Source organism: Oryctolagus cuniculus, chromosome 7, assembly GCF_964237555.1.
Source record: "Oryctolagus cuniculus chromosome 7, mOryCun1.1, whole genome shotgun sequence".
In the NCBI taxonomy this organism is placed as follows: Eukaryota; Metazoa; Chordata; class Mammalia; order Lagomorpha; family Leporidae; genus Oryctolagus; species Oryctolagus cuniculus.
Genome location: NC_091438.1, coordinates 160,882,848 through 160,902,862, shown reverse-complemented (window position 1 = coordinate 160,902,862; position 20,015 = coordinate 160,882,848). Strand labels below are relative to the sequence as shown.

The 20,015-nt window shown below is 51.1% G+C and overlaps 1 protein-coding gene across 1 annotated transcript in view; it reads right to left on the bottom strand.

Moving 5' to 3' along the window:
- Positions 1-20,015, bottom strand: part of DNAJC11 (DnaJ heat shock protein family (Hsp40) member C11) — a 63,539-nt gene that overhangs the window by 17,052 nt on the left and 26,472 nt on the right. The window contains exons 4-6 of the mRNA XM_008265984.4: positions 14,656-14,757; positions 1,153-1,281; positions 149-271 (exon numbers count right to left, since the gene is read on the bottom strand). Coding sequence (XP_008264206.3) covers positions 149-271; positions 1,153-1,281; positions 14,656-14,757 — 354 coding nt within the window. The remainder of the gene's footprint in view (positions 1-148; positions 272-1,152; positions 1,282-14,655; positions 14,758-20,015) is intronic.

Here is a 20,015-nt window from a genome sequence, read left to right as displayed (position 1 = left end):
ACATAAGCTTTTCTTCTGGGGCCAACTTCTGGAGTCTGACAGCCAGCACCCTGTTACCCAATGCCGTGGCCACCCAGGTCCTTTAGAGGGGCAGGTTCACAAACACGGCTTTGTGTGGGCAGAACACTGCAGCCCAGAGACTTCTTACCTCTCCCCACCCTTTCGCCGAAGTGACTCGCCTGAGCGCAAAGTTAATGGAGCCCCCTCCGTTCCCATTCTGGGTCGAGAGGCTTCCAGACAGGATGGCTGTGTCTGTAGTGGTCAAGGGTGCCTAGGAAACAAATCTGCTGGTAGTAAATGAGTCACAGCAACAGAAGTACAAAGGACAGGAGCCTAATGACCAAGCGCACGTCAAGTCTGAGGCCCACGGCTCGGAAGTACGCAGGGAGGCATTGGCAGTGGCCTCCTTACCTTCCTCTCGTTTTGTCATGAACTATGTGTGGTCAGGAAGGCAGTGTTTGAGAATCCAGGGGAAGCAGAGGGCCAAGAGCTGTACAGGACAGTGAATGCACAGGCACCTTCCCACTGTGGGGGCCCACGCCCACGCCCACCCCCGGGGTTCCACAGGAGACTGAAGCTCTTCCTCTGGCAGCTCCAAGAGGGGCCAAGCTCCCCGTCAGGGTGTGTTCCAGGCTGGCGCACTTGAGAATAAATGACAGAGCTGGGGCGGTGGACCTACTGAGCCCGCCCTCAGGAGAATGGCCGCACGGCCACGTGCCAGTCGTGGGCAAAGATGACGTTTCCGTGGCCCCAGGGCTGGGGTTGCAGGGTGGCTGCCGTCCACACAACGGCTGTGTGGCTGCAGCACACATGTGGTAGGCCTTAAAGCCAAAACCAGTTCTCAGAATCATTCATGGAGGTCTGCTTCCTCTCCTAAAATCACCGAAACCTTGGGCTTCTATTTCCCCCGGAGCACGGACACTCCCTAACGGGAGAGATCTGAGACGCCGGGCATCAGGCCACGGCACTCACGCTGGCTACAGCGCAGGAAAGGTGCTGTGCCGGGAGTGTTCTCCTTTTTAAGTGGCTAACTGCACCCGTTCACCAGTAAAGATGAGAAAAGCCCAGAGCAGCCGCTCATCAGCCACGTGGAGCGCTGTGCCCCATTAACTCGAGCCCTTGCTGTACTTGGAGACCAGTTCTGTGCTTTACCTCGATGGACTGGGATATGTGCATTTTATTAATTTCAATCTGTGGGAAGCCACTTCCTGATACATCTTCATACTCCTCATCATAGCGATCAAAAAGGTCGGTGGCATCCACTCCAACGCTGATGGTTCCCTGGGGCAGAAAAACAGTCAGCAGAAGGGGCTTGTATCTGTGGCACCAGTCAATGCCGCACGGCTTATTGGGACAAGTCATCTGATTTCATGACTCACTGGCCTGAGGTCCAAGTCTCCCTTATCAAGCGCACCAGCATGAATGCCGGCTCCAACCACACAGCGGCAGCACGCCACAGACCTCAGAGCTGGAGAGCGCTGCTCTGACCAGGAGACCAGCCAGCAGGTCTGCACAGGGATGATGTGTCAAGGACAAGTGTTGGGGCTGGCACTGTGGCGCAGTGGGTCAAAGCCACAGCCTGCAGCACCAGCATCCCACACGGGCGCTGGTTTGAGTCCTAGCTGCCCCTCTTTCGATCCCAGCTCTGTCTGGGAAAGCAGTAGATGATGGTCCAACTCCTTGGGCTCCTGCACCCACGTGGGAGACCTGGAAGAAGCTCCTGGCTTCAGATCAGCTCAGCTCTGGTCATTGTGGTCATTTAGAGAGTGAACCAGCAGAATGGAAGACCTCTCTCTGGCTCTACCTTTCTCTGTAACTTTTTTAAATAAATAAATAAATACTTTCTTAAAAAAATTTAAAAAGCTGATTGAAAGAGACAATCTACTGTTGGTTTACCCCCCAGATGCCTGCAAAAGCTGAGGCTGGTCCAGGTTGAAGCCCCAGGCCAAGAGCTCCATATCCAGGCCTGCCCCGTGCTCGGGTCATCATCTGGCTTCCAGGTCCATCAGAAGGAAACTGGGTCAGAGCAGAGGTAGGACTTGATCTCAGGCACTGCTGGCCCCAGCACTAGCGTGCTGTGTCACAGTGCCCACCCCATCTAGACACTCACATCACAAAACACCTTAAGCCTCTCCATGCCATAAACTTACCTTCAAAGAGAAGGAACACAGAATAAATTATCAACAAATGGGAGACTGAAAAACTGCTCTGCTTTCTAAAATTTGAGATAAAGTTATTACAAACAGAAACCTACATCTCTCAAGAAAATACTAAGCTAAAATCTTGCTGATAAAAATGCTCCTGATTCAGAAAATCAATGTTTATTACTATTTTCTTTCATAGTCAGAAGACTTTCCAAATGGGCATATATCGATAAAAAACATGACCATACACATATTTACTAAAGACTGCAGCCCATTTTTTTCTTTTTTAATTCATTTTATTTGAAAGGCAGAGTTAGAGAAACAGACACAAAGAGAGAGAGAGGAGAGAGATATCTTCCGTCAGCTGGTTCACTCCCAGATGGCCCCAATGGCTGGAGCCGGGCTGATCCAAAGCCAGGAGCCAGAAGCTTCTTCCAAGTCTCCCATGTGGGTGCAGGGGTCCAAGCACTTGGGCCATTTTCTGCTGCTTTCCCAGGAGCATTAGCAGAGAGCTGGATCGGAAGCGGAGCAGCCGGGACTTGAACAGGTGCCCATATGGGATGCCAGCACTGTAGTGGGCTGGGTGCGCCAGTTTGATTCCCAGCTGCTCCATTTCTGATCCAGCTCCCTGCTAACACACCTGGGAAAGCAGCAGAAAATGGCCCAAGTGCTTGGGCCCCTGCACCTACATGGGAGACCCGGAAGAAGCTCCTGGCTCCTGGTTTTGGAATGGCTCAGCTCCAGCCGTTGCTGCCATTTGGGGAGTGAACCAGTGGGTGGAAGACCTCTCTCTCTCTCTCTCTCTCTCTCTTTCAGATAAATAAAATAAATCCTTAAAGAAACACCAAAAAACCTGCTCAGCCACAGTGCCAGACCCAGCCCATTTTTTACTGAAGTTTAATTTATGTACTATTATTTAACTATTTAAATAATAAATATTTAATAAATAACAATGAATATTTAATTCAGAGGGGGTGGTGAGGTGGTCTAATGGTACTTAATTTTTATTTTTATTTTTTGACAGGCAGAGTGGACAGTGAGAGAGACAGAGAGAAAGGTCTTCCTATTGCTGTTGGTTCACCTTCCAATGGCCACCGCGGCCGGCGCACCACGCTGATCCAAAGGCAGGAGCCAGGTGCTTCTCTTGGTCTCCCATGGGGTGCAGGGCCCAAGCACTTGGGCCATCCTCCACTGCACTCCCTGGCCACAGCAGAGAGCTGGCCTGGAAGAGGGGCAACCGGGACAGAATCCGGTGCCCCGACCGGGACTAGAACCTGGTGTGCTGGCGCCGCAGGCGGAGGATTAGCCTAGTGAGCTGCAGCGCCGGCCGGTACTTTAACACTGTTGCTTCTCTTGGTTTAGTGGTCAGGCCAGATTTTTCATTTTCTTTTTTCAAATTTATTTGAAAGGCAGAACAACAAAGAGAGACAGGAGACAGATATCTTCCATTTGCTGGTTCACTCCTCAAATAGCCAGGCTGAAGTCAGGAGCTTCATCCTGGTCTCCCACATGGGTGCTGGGGCAGCAGCACTTGGACCGTCTTCTGCTGCATTCCTAGGCAAATAAGCAGGAAGCTGGATAAGAAGTAGAACAGCTGGGCCTCGGACCAGCACTCTGATATGGGATGCCAGGTCACAAGCGGTAGCTTAATCCTCTACGCCACGACACTGCCCTCAGATTAAGGTGCCAGAGTGACTGACCAATGGGCCTTCACCTTGTACCTCCGGCATCTGCCGAGGTCTCATCTAATGATGTGTGAGATGCAGGGGACGCCAGGAGATGGCCAGGATGCCCATCACTCTTCTGTTGCCTTTCCATTTCCAGGCCCAGCGTGCACGATGCTGAGAGCTGGCCGGGCACAGGAACTCTCCCAGCCCCTTGGTGCTGGACCAGTCTGAGATGCTGCTGCCACACGGCACACGGGGCCTTGGCCTGCGGGTGCATGAGGCTGACAAGCCACTGGCCAGCCACACCCACAATGTGGAGGAAACCAGCAGGCCCTTCTGCAGCAGTACTATCAAAGCAGGTGGACACCTGTCAGTTCTGCGACCCCCAAATGAAGGAAATCAGTAGCTGGCACTCTTTAACGGCGAGAGCAAATTTGTTTGGTGTTGTGGAACACTCCCCACCACAACGCTTCACCTGCTGTTGTCATAGGAAGCAACAGATAACAGTAAACAAATGGGCATGGCTGTGTCCCAATAAAACTGCTCATGAACTCTGTAATCTGAATTTCATATAATTTTCACAGATCATAAGTATCCATCTTTTTTTTTCTATTTAGAAATGTGAAACCCATTTTTAACTCACAGATCATTCCAAAACAAGCAGTGTTCAAGTCTGCCAACCCCGTTATAGATCTACAGGTTTGTCCTTTTTTGATAAATCCTTCAGGCAGCAATGGTATTAAAATACTGTTTTTAAAATTAAGTACTAAATTTCATTTTCCCAGAAAGCTGATGAACTTGTGAGTTGAGATGTTTTTCCACATCAACTCTCCTCAAAAACCAGTCTCTGCTCTGCTAAGAGGTACCAGAGCCACTTTCAAAGCTGTCTGTCCTCGCAGGAAGGCTGCACGTGAAAGGAGGCCTGCGCAGCAGGTGCACTTGCACACACCGTGAGCAATGACTTCCCAGGGGGCTCCAGTGGCGGTTCTACAGTGACACACACACTTCCTTCACAAGGGTGCAGCGCACAATGAGAGGGAAGTAGCAGCTGCTTCTGTGCTGCTTGGGGAGTGAACCAGTAGATGAGAACTCTATGTATCTGGCTCTCCTCTCTCTCAAATAAATAAATAAATAAGCGTCCTATTAAGCTAAGAACCCACAGAGCAAAGCATGCTTAAAACGCTTAATGCACATAACGCACACCTGTAAACTGCACTATGGGGAATCAGGCTGCAGCCAGCATTTCCGAACGCTTGTGCATTTGTAAGACAGGAGGACTAATGCATTCCTGCGATGACGGCGACCCGCAGTTCAATACAGGAGGACTAATGCATTCCTGCGATGATGGCGACCCGCAGTTCAATACAGGAGGACTAATGCATTCCTGTGATGACGGCGACCCGCAGTTCAATCCTCCTCATGTTTTAAGTCTATGACTTCCCCTTACACGTGGAGTATAAAAAAACTTGGCCACTCCGAGAACATTTAAGAAACTGTGGTCACTGTGAAGAAAAGCTTACACCGAGGAAGACTCTGAAATGCATCTCCTCAGGAGGGAAACCTGAACAAGTTACAAAGAGCGCCAATGGTTTATGAACCAGAACAGTGAAACTGCACTGCGGCATTTTGGAATGACCTTCAGTTCTGGTGAGACTCTTTTTATGGAGCTCTTTTTAATATTTTATTTTTATTTTTTTGGACAGGCAGAGTGGACAGTGAGAAAGAGACAGGGAGAAAGGTTTTCCTTTGCCGTTGGTTCACCCCACAACGGCCACTGCAGCCGATGCACCGTGCTGATCCGAAGCCAGAAGCCAGGTGCTTCTCCTGGTCTCCCATACGGGTGTAGGGCCCAAGCACTTGGGCCATCCTCCACTGCACTCCCAGGCCACAGCAGAGAGCTGGACTGGATGAAGAGCAACTGGGACAGAACTGGTGCCCTGATCGGGACTAGAACCCGTGGTGCCGGCGCCGCAGGCAGAGGATTAGCCTATTGAGCCGCAGTGCTGGCAGAGCTCTTTTTTTAAAAAAAGATTTCATTTATTTGAAAGACAGTTACAGAGAGAGGTACAGTCAAAGAGAGAGAGAGAGAGGGCTTCCACCTGCTGGTTCACTCCCCAAATGGCCACAAACGGACAGAGCTGAGCCGATCCAAAGCCAGGAGCCAGGAGCTTATTCTGGGTCTTCAGGTGGGTGCAGGGGCCCAAGCACCTGGGCCATCTTCTACTGCTTACCCAGGCCGCAGCAGAGAGCTGGATCAGAAGTGGAGCAGCCAGGACTTGAACCAGTGCCCATATGGGGTGCCAGCACTGCAGGCCAAGGCTTTAACCTGCTGTGCCACAGTGCTGGCCCCAAGGCGCTCTCAGTTTTAATTGGCTGAACTTACCTTCTGTCCTGGGAAGGACCTGAAGAGGCCTACAATTTTGTAGCAACTATTCTGGAACATTGAAGAGATCACCAACACAGGTACTTTGTAGAAAATAGAGTTGTCAAAGGAAACTATTCTGAATGGAGGCTGAGACATATCTGCAGGAATATGGGCCCAAGACACTTCCACATTCTGACAGGAAGAAATTTAGAACTGAGACAGTATTTTCAAAATTAAGAATAATATGAGATGGGGCCTGTGCTGTGGCGGAGTAGGTAAAGCTGCTGCCTGCAAGGCTGGCATCCCATATGGGTGCTGGTTCATGGCTGTACAACAGGATGTGGGTCACAACTTGGCAGAGTCCCGAATTTTGCCATCAGTTTATAATAATGACAATAATAAGAGCTTTTCATACGAGGAATATACCACTGAAAAAGTATCAGAGGGCCACCCAGCTCAACTGAGACCATTGTGATGTTTTTGGAGCTACAAAATTCAAGCAATAGCATGGGAAGTCCTACTATTTTATCCTGAACTAGTGCTAACCCCACCCAGTTTCCTATTACCCAACTGATCAGGTCAGAGCAATGACTACGGCACAACTTGTCAGAAGAATCTGACTTACTTAGTTTGAACTACGCAATAGAAAACCATACACTGTTAAGACTCAAAGGGCTCAGGATCTAAACACAAGACAAGCAGCTGAAGAGACCACTGTTCATCCATCAGTCTTATCCATGAACTACAACCCCACTGGGTCGTCATTTTCCTGGACTAGCAAATGCTCTATTCATAAATCAACTATGTTTTCTATAGCCATTAAGAAGAAGGGGCACCCTAAAAAAAGATATCTTTTATTCTCTTACCTCCAGACCGCTACTTCTCAAGCTCAGCCATGCAAATGAAATCCCTGGGGAGATGGCAAACTGTTCCCTCTCCTGTTGTGCCTGACGGTCCGTATTTCTGATGAACAAACACTGTGCTACAGCTTGGGCACTATAAACTAGCTAACTAGCTGATCAGTGCTTGTTTTTCCTTAAGTTTTATTTTTCATTAATTTGAAAGGCAGAGTTACAGAGAGAAGAGGAAAGATGGAGAGAGAGAGAGAATGAATCTTCCATATGCTGGCCCACTCCCCAAATGGCCGCAAAGGCTGGGGTTGGGCTAAGCCAAAGCCAGGAGCTTCCTCTGGGCTTCCCACATGGGTGCAGGGCCCAGGACGTGGGCCATCCTCTGCTGCTTTCTCAGGTGCATTAGCAAGGAGCTGGGTCAGAAGTGGAGCAGCGGGAGTCTAACTGGGGCCCATACTGGATGCCAGCACTGCAGGCAGAATCTAAACTTTCCAGACCACAGCACTGGCCTCTAATACAATTATTATTATTTTCTAAAAGCTTTATTTATTTATTTCAGAGGTAGAGTTACAGACAGTGAGAAGGAGAGACAGAGAGAGAGGTCTTCCATCCACTGGTTCACTCCCTAAATGGCTGCAATGGCCGGAGTTGAGCTGGTCTGAAGCCAGGAGTCAGGATCTTCTTCCAGGTTTCCCACACGGGTGCAGGAGCCCAGGCACTTGGGCCATCTTCCACTGCTTTCCTAGGCCGTTACAGAGAGCTGGATCGGAAGTGGAGCAGCCAGGGCTAGAACTGGTGCTCATAGGGGATGCTGGCGCCACAGGCGGAGGATTAACCTACTGCGCGACAGCATCGGCCCCAACACAATTATTTGTAATAAACAAAGTTTCATTTTGGTTGAACAGATTTGCATACACATATCTACCGCAGTGTCCTCCCTCCCTCTCACAATGACACTGAAGGAATAATCAAGGCACACACTGAAGGGGACAGGAAGGGCAGGAAAGGTCAAGGGACGGGTGCTTGCCAATGTTTTGGAAATAGAGGCTGGAGATGGTGAGTGACTTGGCAAAGAAAGCTGCAACCCAGGTACCTGCACTGGAAGTCACCCCACAGGGCAATGAGAGGTGGACCCCTGCCCGCTCATCCAAGAGGCCAAGTGACAGAGACTTGCACTTTGCGGGAAAACAGGGATGAAGCGGAACTCTCCCCAGCGCCCTACGCCACTAGCAGCAAGACTGCCGATGAGAGGCCCCTGGACACTCACCTCTGCATGCCGGGGGCGGGCTCCACCCAGCACCCCGGAGTTAGGCCCCGCGGGTGCCAACCCTGCCAAGGGCGGGGCCTATCCACAGGCTGTGCAGCCTCACTCTTTGTAAGCAGACAGCCAAGTGCTGTCAGACCTCTGAGGAAAAATTCAACGTGGAAGTCTGAAAACAAGGACAAAAAGAACCAGGAAGAAGCAGAGAATACAAACACCCAAGAAAACATCAGGAGGGGCTGGTGCTGTGGCGCAGCGTGCTGAGCCGTCGCCTGCAGCGCCAGCATCCCGAGTGGGCGCCAGTTATTCCCTGCTGCTCCACTTCTGAACCAGCATATGGGATACTGACACCGCACACCGCAGGTGGAGGCTTAACCCAACATGCCATAGTGCTGGCCCCATAACACTGTTTCTATGAAGTTCAGAAACAATAAAAACCAAACCACAGACCACCCCCCCCCCCCCACCAGCAAATGCACACACATGACAACATTTTAAAAGCAACAGAACGATGACCACTTCAGGCCGTGCCTCCTGCTGGCGGGAGAATGTGGGGGTCTGACGCAAGCTTTTGCACTGCTTCAGCTCTCGGTCAGGTGGGGGCTCCGGGGCACTCTGCTCTCTCATGATGGCGCACCTGCTACACTCTTTCAAAGAAAAAGTTCACAGAGGATCTGACCCCATGGCATAATAGGTTAAGCCTCCTCCTGTGGCGCCAGCATCCCATGTGGGTGCCAGTTCAAGTCCTAGCTGCTCCACTTCCAATCCAGCTCCTTGCTAATGACCTGGGAATGCAGTGGAAGATGGCCCAAGTGTTTGGGCCCCTGCACCATGTGGGAGACCCGGAAGAAGCTCCTGGTCCCTGGCTTTGGATCAGCCCAGCTCCAGCGGCTGCCATTTGCCAAGCGAACCAGTGGATGGAAGATTTCTCTTGTTTGCCTCTCCCTCTGCCTCTCAAATAAATAAAAAATTAAAAAAAGAAAAAAAAGTTCACAGAAAAATAGTAAAGAAGATAAGCTTGTTTTGGTGCCAAAATTTGAAGTCTACACATACTTTTTCCATGGTACACATTTCTAAGAGTTTTCTGAATCCTTTGTAAGTGTATGTGTGCATCTACAGTTTATCTTCTTCTTCTTCTTTTTTTTTTTTTTTAATTTGAGAGTTACAGACAGAAAGGTCTTCCATCTACTGGTTCACTCCCCAAATGGTTGCAACAGCTGGAGCTAGGCCAGTCAGGAGCCAGGAGTTTCTCCCAGGTCTCCCACACAGGTGCAAAGGCCCAGGGAGTTGGGATGCTGGCACTGCAGGAGGAAGCTCAGCTATACCACAGCGCCAGCCCCTATCTTTTTAAAGACAGAAAAGTCAAAACAAAAAGGAAGGCCGGTGCCACAGCTCACTTGGCTAATCCTCCGCCTGCGGCACCGGCACCCCGGGTTCTAGTCCTGGTCAGGGCGCCAGATTCTGTCCCGGTTGCTCCTCTTCCAGTCCAGCTCTCTGCTGTGGCCAGGGAAGGCAGTGGAGGATGGCCCAAGTGCTTGGGCCCTGCACCCCATGGGAGACCAGGAGAAGCACTTGGCTCCTGCCTTCGGGGGTGAACCAATGGAAAGGAAGACCTTTCTCTATGTCTCTCTCTCACAGTCTAACTTTGCTTATCAAAACAAAAAACCAAAAACCAAAACAAAACCAAAAAAAAAACCCCAAAAACCAAAAAGGAAGAAGGAACTCGCCTTCTATGCATCTTCTCTAAAGAAGCTGCTGGACGTTTTCCACAGGAGAGCTACACCCAGAGGAGGCAGCGGAGCGGGCCAACCACAGGAGAGCTACACCCGGACGAGGCAGCGGAGCGGGCCAACCACAGGAGAGCTACACCCGGACGAGGCAGCGGAGCGGGCCAACCACAGGAGAGCTACACCCGGACGAGGCAGCGGAGCGAGCCAACCACAGGAGAGCTACACCCGGACGAGGCAGCGGAGCGAGCCAACCACAGGAGAGCTACACCCGGACGAGGCAGCGGAGCGGGCCAACCACAGGAGAGCTACACCCGGACGAGGCAGCGGAGCGAGCCAACCACAGGAGAGCTACACCCGGACGAGGCAGCGGAGCGAGCCAACCACAGGAGAGCTACACCCGGACGAGGCAGCGGAGCGGGCCAACCACAGGAGAGCTACACCCGGACGAGGCAGCGGAGCGAGCCAACCACAGGAGAGCTACACCCGGACGAGGCAGCGGAGCGGGCCAACCACAGGAGAGCTACACCCGGACGAGGCAGCGGAGCGGGCCAACCACAGGAGAGCTACACCCGGACGAGGCAGCGGAGCGGGCCAACCACAGGAGAGCTACACCCGGACGAGGCAGCGGAGCGGGCCAACCACAGGAGAGCTACACCCGGACGAGGCAGCGGAGCGAGCCAACCACAGAGGCAACTGGAGGGAACCTGCGCTCCAGGAAGGAGCTTGGCTGTTCTGCCAACCTCACCTCCACACCTACAAATGCCTTTTCATGGCTGGCACTCAATCAAAACTCGACAAGCCCAGAACAGAAGTGCAGTCCAAGGAAGCTGCAGAGCAAAGTGTGGTGGGCGGGACAACTAGCAGGGGATGCCACCAAGGTCAAAAGCAGAGGCAGTTCCCGAGGGTTTGCAGAAAACTCAGGTCATAACAGAGTCTGCAGGTGAACTGAGAGATTGGTAAAGACTAGAAAAAGGACCCAAAGAGGCAATTTCTAGTGCCGCAGAGGAAAAGCGTTTACTTACTCTCTGCTGCTGCTTCTGTCTTCAATCGCCCACACTAAGCCCGCTCCCTGCTTCTCCCTAGCAGATGGCAGGTGACCCTTTGACGTTAACTCTCACTGCTTTTCCCTGTAGAGATGCCCGCCTGTTGCTGTTCCTTGAACACACCAACCAGCCCCCTTCCAGCCCTCCCTCCAGCAGAGGCACTACGTGGGCCCCTCTCACCTCTTCTCATCTCCATTCCAGTGCCGGTTTCTGGGAGGGGCCTCACCACACGGCAGTCCTGCCCCACGCCCACTTCTCTGTTTTCCCCTCAGCATTTGTCCCTTTCTCATCTACAACTGATGTGCTGCGCCTGCTGCACACTATCTGTTCTTCAACTAAGCGTTGAGCTTCAGTTTTGTCTGTCTTGTTCCCGTCAATGTCCAAGTCTCCAACAGTACTTGGCACTTTCAGGCACCTGAATAAATCAGACATCTTCACTTGTCCCAGTGCACAAACTCTGCTGGTTGCTGCTAACAGCCAGCGAGTCAGGCCACCACTGCTCCACCCGGCTCCTCCTCCCTGGGCAGCACAGCCACCTGCTGAAGTGTAGGGGGCACTCAAGCCTCACATTTCACCCTACAACGGAGTCGCCCGTGGACGTGAGAAACATCTTGGCTGACGTCACTCACAAGGTCTGGAGCGTGATGAGTCAGTCCAGGCTTTCCCACATTCCAAGACGCTCCCACCATCTCTTTGGGCAGAGGCAATGTCCCATTCCAAATCACTAATTTTATTGTCGGTTTCAGATGTTTTTAAGCACTTTATAATATTTCATTGGCAAAGAAAATAAAGCCTGTCTATGTTTTAGGTGATCTGACAGAGCTACACACTGTGTAACAATGATCACGATCCAATCACCACATCCCTCACCACCTGAGCTGAAACAGGGGCAACGTGAGACATCTCTGCCCAACGCCATCTCAAGTTACTGAGAATCCCCCCAGACATGAGAGATGAGAAAGTGCCCTTAGTCACTGATGAACCAGGACAGCTCCTGTGAGGCCTGCTTCCATGGAACCAGGCATCTGTGCCCCAAGTCAGACTCCACCTTCTCCAGCGTTATAAAGGATCAATTCAAACTGACAACATTTCCCACCCCGGGGTAACAGTGGCCTTTGATCCTGGAATCTGTCATGAGGGATGAAGCTGAGAACGACAGGGTGGCCAGCCCTCCCCCTGGGGCTCACTCAGACATCGACGGCTGACAGGCAGTCCCCATGGCTGTCAGAGTGCCCTTGTCCCCACACCTTCAAAGAGAGCAGCCTTTCGTCCAAACCTTTCTAAACAAACCGAGGGTGGTGGTGGTGCGCTGTGGTGCAGTGAATTAAGCCACTGCTTGGGACGCCCCCACGCCCAGTTGGAGCACCAGCTGGAGTCCCAGCGCCCCTCTGCTTCTGACTCCCGCTAGTGCACACCGTGGGAGGAAGCCTGAGTCCTTGCCACCCAGCTGTTGGGAGCCATTTGGGGAGTGAACCAGAGAACGGAAGATTTCTTTCTACCTTTCTGTCATTCTGCCTTTCAAATAACTAAGTAAGTAAATCCTCGGAAACGGAAAAGCCCCAACTCAAATCCTCGTCCCCAAATGCTGCAGAGCCAACTTCTGGTTATCACTCAGTGTCTCTGGTTGGAAAATGTCTATTTGTCTGGAAGCAGTTTGTGGAAGTTGCAAAGTGTTGGAAATCTTAAAGTAACCCGCATGGCTGTATGCAATGTCCCAGCTGTGCTTCCCCTTCCCACAGAAGCACAGACAGCACACACATCTGCAGAGAATCCCAGCAGGCAACTGTGGCGCACACCCAGATGGCCACGGGACACAGGCTCAGACCACGGAGTCCTCTTTCCCTTCACTACTCTGAACAACAGTCCAGCCAGAAGAGCAAAAGCACCAAAGTAACAGCCTGCTCTGCACGTCCTGTGCCGCTGCCCACGGTGACCTCCGACCCAGACCCGGCCCTGAGCACTGGCACTGGGCGGTGCGGGCAGAGACCACTAGCACAGCTGCGGGCAGACACTTTCTTCAAGGTTTATTAATTTATTTGAAAGTCAGAGTTACACAGAGTGAGTGGAGAGAGCAGGTGAGAAAGAGAGGGAGGGAGGGAGAGAGATAGAGGAGAGGGAGGGAGGATGATCCATCCACTGGGCCAGTGCTAGGCCAGGTTGAAGCCAGGAGCCAGGAGCTTCACCCACGTGGGTGGCAGGGGCCCAAACATTTGGGCCATCTTCTGCTGCTTTTGCCAGGCCATTAGCAGGGAGCTGGATCAGAAGTGGAACAGCCGGGACATGAAGAGGTGTCCATATGGGGTGCTGGTGTTACAGGGAGCTGGCAGCTTTACCTGCTATGCCACAATGCCAGCCCCAGTAATACCATTTTGTAAAAGTCTACTTTGGGGGGGCCGGCAATGTAGCACAGTAGGTAAAGCTGACGCCTGTAACGCTGGCATCCATTATGTTTCAACACCCAGCTACTCCACTTCTCAGTCAGCTCCCTGCTAACGCTCCTGGAAAAGCAGTGGAAGATGGCTTGGGCCCCTGTACCTACGTGGGAAACCAGGAAGAAGCTCCTTTTTCCTGGCTTTGTCCTGGCCCAGCCCTGGCTGTTGCAGCCATTTGGGGAGTGAACCAGCAGATGAAAGATTCGGTGTCTCTTCCTATGTGTAACTCTTTCAAATAAGTAAATCTTTAAAAAAATGTTTTGTTTTTTTTTTTTTCAGAACGTATTTGATGAGAGGTTCATCTTACGCTTCTTAAGCTAGCATTTATCTTTTTTCTTCACAAGTTAAAGAAATGTAATGATCCTATTATTTTGTATGGCTTTACCTCCCCTTCACTTCCTTCTCCACTACTGAGACGTTGGAGCCTTCAGAGAGGCTGATGGGAGAGCCGGGGAGGCTACGGCTCCTCCCTGAGACAGGGACAGCTGCCTGCCAGGTCGGCCCGGCCACACTGGTAGGGCCTGGCTGCTGAACAGCACACCAGGCCACACTCAGCTGGCCAATCAGTACCATTAGCATCTCAAATTGACCGACAGCTATCCGTATGCCATAGTGGGCACACGTGCAAACCGGAGGAAGAGGACACCCTGTGCAGGGCTGCGAAGTAACCAACTCAGCAGCGTCCCTGGGATACGGGACAACTCCCTCAGGGACTGGGACCAGGGCATGGTTGTCAAAACAGCCTGGCGAACGGTGGTCATGGCCACCCATACCCCAGGTGATGGAAGCTGGGCCCCACCCCACTGAAGACAACTTGGAAATGCCTGAACCTTCCGTTTTGGCTCCGTATCCGACCTGGCACGCGAGGGACGCTGCTGCTCCCAGGTTTAAGCAGCCAGGCGGTGGTGTTTTCCCTGCAGAGCTGCAGGAAATGGCCTTAGAGAACCGGCTGTTTCTGCTTGGCTTTGTCATGCCTGCGTATGGTTCAAAACGCTCGTCTCCGGGTCACCAGCAGCAGCTTCAGAGGCACGCCACTCTGAGACGCGGTAAGCACAATGCTACCCCACCCAATTCTGTACGCGGTTACTTCAAAGACCTGCCGGCACCTAAGAGCGGTAGTCCTGGCTCCCGGTGACATGTCACCACGGCTGGCCGGCTTTACCTTGGGATTGGTTCGCTGCTGCAGTCTCCTCTCCTCCCGCTCTCTCTGGAGCCGCTCAAACTCTTCCCTGATCTCAGCCGGAGCTCTCCTCCTTTCCACGACCTGCGGGCAGAGTCAAGGAGACAGCTGAGGACCCGGGCCGTGAGGAAGAGGCACGCAGAGCTGAGACCACTGGTGCGGCTGTCCCGCGGTGCCCAGGGTCTGGCCGTGCCCTTCTCCAGGACCTCGGCGATGTCGGGGGACCACGACAGCTTTTCCCCCACCAGGCGAGGACCCACCTTCTGGTCATCCTGAGTTCGGGTTTTCCTTCAGCTCCCCAGAAAGACTGAAACAACGTTTCTTTTATGTTAAATAACTAACTTCTCTCTGAAGTTGCGAGACTCTTACAAAGAAAGCATCACCTTAAATCTCGGAGTTTAAATTTCCTGGTGAGTCCCAGATAACAAATATTAAATGTGAAAGGCAGGCAGGCAGCTCTCTGCGGCATCCTGCAGTCAGCCTAGGGAATGCCGTCAGCCTAGGGACGGACTCCAGCTTCTCGGACCCAGGGCCCTGAGCGGCTTGGGGGTGCGTCCTCCCGACAGGACGTGGCTCAAACCAGAGGATGGCAGCTGTACTCCAGCAGGACGACACCCAGCTAGCCAGCAGCAGACCAGGTAAAGCTCAGAGCTGCACCACTGTGGCTTGTCACTCAGGCCAGATTCCAGAGGGGTGGACAAACACAAGGACACCGCCCTCTGTGGTGCCCGAAGGTTCTGCTCACCCGCGAGTAGACCCTTCTCGCACCATGACCAAAGTCATGAGCTGCACGAGGCGGAAAAGCCTGAAACAGCCCCTGTGTTAGTGGGAGGAACACCGAGAAGTCTTGAGTTGCTGCTGAGAGAACCTAAAAAGGAGGGTGACGTGAGGACAAAGTATCCTGGAAATCTCAAGTTTTAAAATTGTTTTTAAGAAATCAATGTAAGCCGGCACCGCGGCTCACTAGGCTAATCCTCCACATTGCGGTGCTGGCACACCGGGTTCTAGTCCCGGTCGGGGCGCCGGATTCTGTCCTGGTTGCCCCTCTTCCAGGCCAGCACTCTGCTGTGGCCAGGGAATGCAGTGGAGGATGGCCCAAGACCGTGGGCCCTGCACCCCATGGGAGACCAGGATAAGTACCTGGCTCCTGCCATTGGATCAGCGCGGTGTGCCGGCTGCAGCGGCCATTGGAGGGTGAACCAACGGCAAAAAAGGAAGACCTTTCTCTCTCTCTCTCTCTCTCACTGTCCACTCTGTCAAAAAAAAAAAATGTGTCTCATAGGTTAGCATTTAATTTTTCTCTCTCTAAAAGTCCTCTGAGCATGTGTGTATGTGTGTGCGCGTGTATATATATATATATATATATATATGCTTGTGCATTCTTATGGTTTGTATATAAATGTGAGATTGCAGGCTTTGGGCAACTAGTCTAGCCCAAAGTCTAGCTAGTCTAGCCAAAAGAACTGAGAAATTTTTAACACTACTCTCAGAAGTTAAACAGAAAATAAAACACCATTTTTCCCTCTAATAATGCAACATAAAAGTAATTACTAAAAAGAGGGAGGTGGTTCTTTTACAGGAAGTTTTAAAATAAAAAGATTGTTGAAGTCATCTAAGAACAAACTGAAAGTCCTAAATGGTGCAACTGTGACAGCTCTGTGACCTCAACGGGTAGTGCACGTGCACCACCCAGGCTTGAGAACATGAAGGGCACGGGCACCTGCTCCTCTAATCACTCCTCTCAGCCCGAGTGAAAGTCAGTTCTGCAAAGTTTCCATTACGTTCTGTCTCTGGTCAGCCTCTCCCTTCATAAGAAAATGAAAATAAGAGCTTCAGGACATTGTAGGTAAACTATCTGATTTAACTTTTAAGAACCCTATCCCCCCTCAAATGATTTAAAATACTTGAGAATCATTCATGACTTTAAATCTGATCCAGTGGACCTGTGACTGTGGAGTCTGTGACCAGTGGACGACCCATCGCCAGGGATAGGAGGGTCTGGCAGTGAGATGCTGAGGGCTACACAGACAGCCCAGAGCAGTCGGTGGTTCTAGCCCGGGCGAGGGGATTTCATACTTGAGTTCTGTACTCAACAGGATGCTGGCTTTAAAAATGCAGATCAGAAAACACACCGGTGACAAAAACAGATCTCATACATTACCATTTTCCCATAAACCAATTTGTAAGGTTGTAGGAATTAGAATTTTGGATTTGAACCCTACAGAAAATAAAAAACCTAGAAGTGTCAGGCTCCAAGGACGCTATAGCAGGAAGAGATTTGTTTTCGGGAATTCTGGCTATTCAACCTTTGTGGATGGAATTATAGCAGCAAGCTACTCTCTCTGCGCTACCCTGTGATGAGCTCCAGAGGATAGTAGACCACTCCACCTCTGGTCACACCTGATTCAAGTTCTGCAAACAGCTGGTGCGGCAGCTCAGCTAACTGCCAAGCCAAAGTGTGGGCGGCCCCCTAGAGGGAAGAGCTGTGCTGGGCATGTCTGCTTCTCAGTCCCCACTGGCCCCTGCCACCCACGATGACCTCTACCCTTCCCTGCCCGGAATCACGGTGCTGCAGAGTGCAACAGGATCAAGCCAACTGTGACACCAAACTCTTCCCATCTCAGCAGCCCTCAGAGAGAAGCACTCAGGACTACGGCACTCAAAACTGCATTTTTCTTGGGAACTACTACACAAGTGCCAGGCTCTCATGAGCAGAGTGCATCCTGCACTGCCCAGGAAATACTCAGGTGCCTGTTCACCTGTTCCACTCACCAGCTGGGTGGATCCCTACTCTACCAGAAGACTGAACACAGAAGGTGGATTGAGATCTCTGGCAGCGAGAGGGCACAAGCAGAGACGACAGAAACCTAGGTCCCAGCTCCAGTGTGAACTGTGGCCTCCCGGAGACGCGGGCAGGCCCGGCACCCTCTAGGACTGTAACGAGGGGGTTTAAGCCACCCAATTCCTAACATGTCAGAGACCTAAAAACGCTATGATTCTAACTACTCAACTTTTTATTTTGGAATATTTTTATAAAATTGTTTAGAACTTTACAAAAGTTGAAAGACAGTATACTAAGTTCTGGTGTATTCTCTGTCCAGTTTCCAAGGTTGACGCCTCACACAACCTTGGAACATTTGTCAAATCTAAGGAACCAACATTAGTATCGGCTCTGTTAACTATGTGCAGTTTTGGATTCCACCAGCTTTCTCACTAACACCCTTTTCTGTGCCAAGATCCAACCCAAGGCACCACGCTGCACTTAGCATTGAGTCTACTCTGCTCTGTGACGGTTCTAAGCCTTTCCTAGTCTCTCGTGAGCTTGGCTACATCAGTCTGTAACAGAGACTGACTTTCTCAGACGTGGTGAGACTGAGGTCAGAGCCAGGGAAGAGTGAAACATGGCTCACGTGAAGGACTGCACTGTGGGTGACCCGGGCCAAAGATGCAACTCTCAATAACTCAGAACCGCAAAGTGGTATCTGCAGGGGATCTGAGTTGCATGGTCTCCACTCACTGGCCATCCATCACCAGAGTCAGCACTGTCAATCCCCCCCCAGCTCAAAGCTGGATTCGCGCCATTCTGAGGAAAAGGCTAATTTGATGGGGACTTCTGTGCAAGTACAACTAACTCCAGGAGCTAAAATGGCTGATGCTTCAGGGTGAGAATGATTACATCTCATTCCTTTAGAATTCTGCTGGAGAGCAACAACGTTTCTTGAAGTTTCAAAATAAAAGGAGTGAAAACTTACCCAGTGACTGAAGTGGATGCGATGCAATCTAAAGAAGCCCCAACATCATCTCCAAGGTCCACCAAGAAAATGGGAGTGGACACCCTGCTGCCCTGGGGGGTGACCTCCATGCCTGGGAGCCCTGAGACCCTTGACTAGAGGCATCGCAGACCCTCAAGACACGAACCCTGCCCTCCACCCTTCACTCGCTGCCCGGGTGGTCAGCCTAATAAACAGGTGGCAAATGGACCCCTTCAACAACCGGGAACCAGCAACGGCCTCCTCCCCAGAGCGAAGGCGACTACCACGGTTGGGAAACTCCGTCCCGCTGCAGGACCCACACAATGGCTGGAGCTCACTCAGACTTCTCCTTTGCAGCAGGAATGACGGGTTCAATCTTCCTACTCTATCTTAAGCATGATATGTCTGAACAAATGTCTAGGGAGGCATCTTTGTATAGTCTTCTTGAGGCATTTTTAGCCTGCAGTGAAAGGTTATTATCAATATGGGGGAAAAGAAGAGCCAATTCTGAACCATGAGAACTTTATTTCTTTACATTATGAAAAATTATGAATATAAAGTTTACCCACTCACCACCTGGGACTGCCTGCCTCTCTCTCTCTCTCTCTCTCTCTCTCTCTCTCTATATATATATATATATATATATATACACACACACATTTTTTTTTTTAATCACTACTGAATGTGTGGCTTTGCTTTTCTTCTAATGAGATGATAGGGTTTGGCAGCAGGAAACCACGCAATATGGTTTTTCCAGAAGACCTCACTGCTCCAGTAGAGATGGGATAATGCTGCTGGGTACTAAAAACCTCGACTCTGAAACGGGGTTATGTAACGGGCACTGACAGCCTTCAGCAACACTGACTGCTGCCTTGGAAAACTGCAACCAGCCTACATCTTAAAAAAGCAAGGGAGCTTTAAAATGGTGTATTAACTTGTGAAGAGAAATTAGTAAATTTAAAAGGATTTTATTTCCCTTAATGAATGAAAGAAAGCTAAGCTCTCAGGCTCAACACTTAGCTACAATGAACTCACGTGACATGAGGCACTGCTACTCCCAACAAACCGCAGGCCAGCTGCCTACTGCAGCCGGGCAGGACATGCAGATGGGTGAGGAGCTGGATGCAACACAGCAGGGAGAGGTGGGACTGGGACAGCTGGACCCTCAGCAGAGCCTGAGGGGCGGGGGCTCAGTTAGCTCATTGTTGCCTGAAGCCTTTGGAAGGTTTTCATGCAAGAACCACGACCGGCACATCTGCTTAAGATTGGACACCTAAAAAACTTCTAGGGGAACCTTACCCAATGATGATAAAAAACAAAACGAAACCTCAATGAGAATTAATTCAATGTTATTAGTCTACCTAAATTTTCTGAGCATCAGAACCCAGCTTCTATAATGAAATTAAATAGTAACACCGATATGCTCCTGCAGCAATCTAGAGGTTTACAGCTAATTTTCACTTTCATTCCTCACTCGCTCCTCCTGTCTTCATTTTCAGTAACGCCGTGGAAGCACGTCACAGCCAGATGACCTGCTCAAGGCTCTGCCAGCGTCAGAGGCAGAGGGCCACCTCTCTCACAGCACCGTAT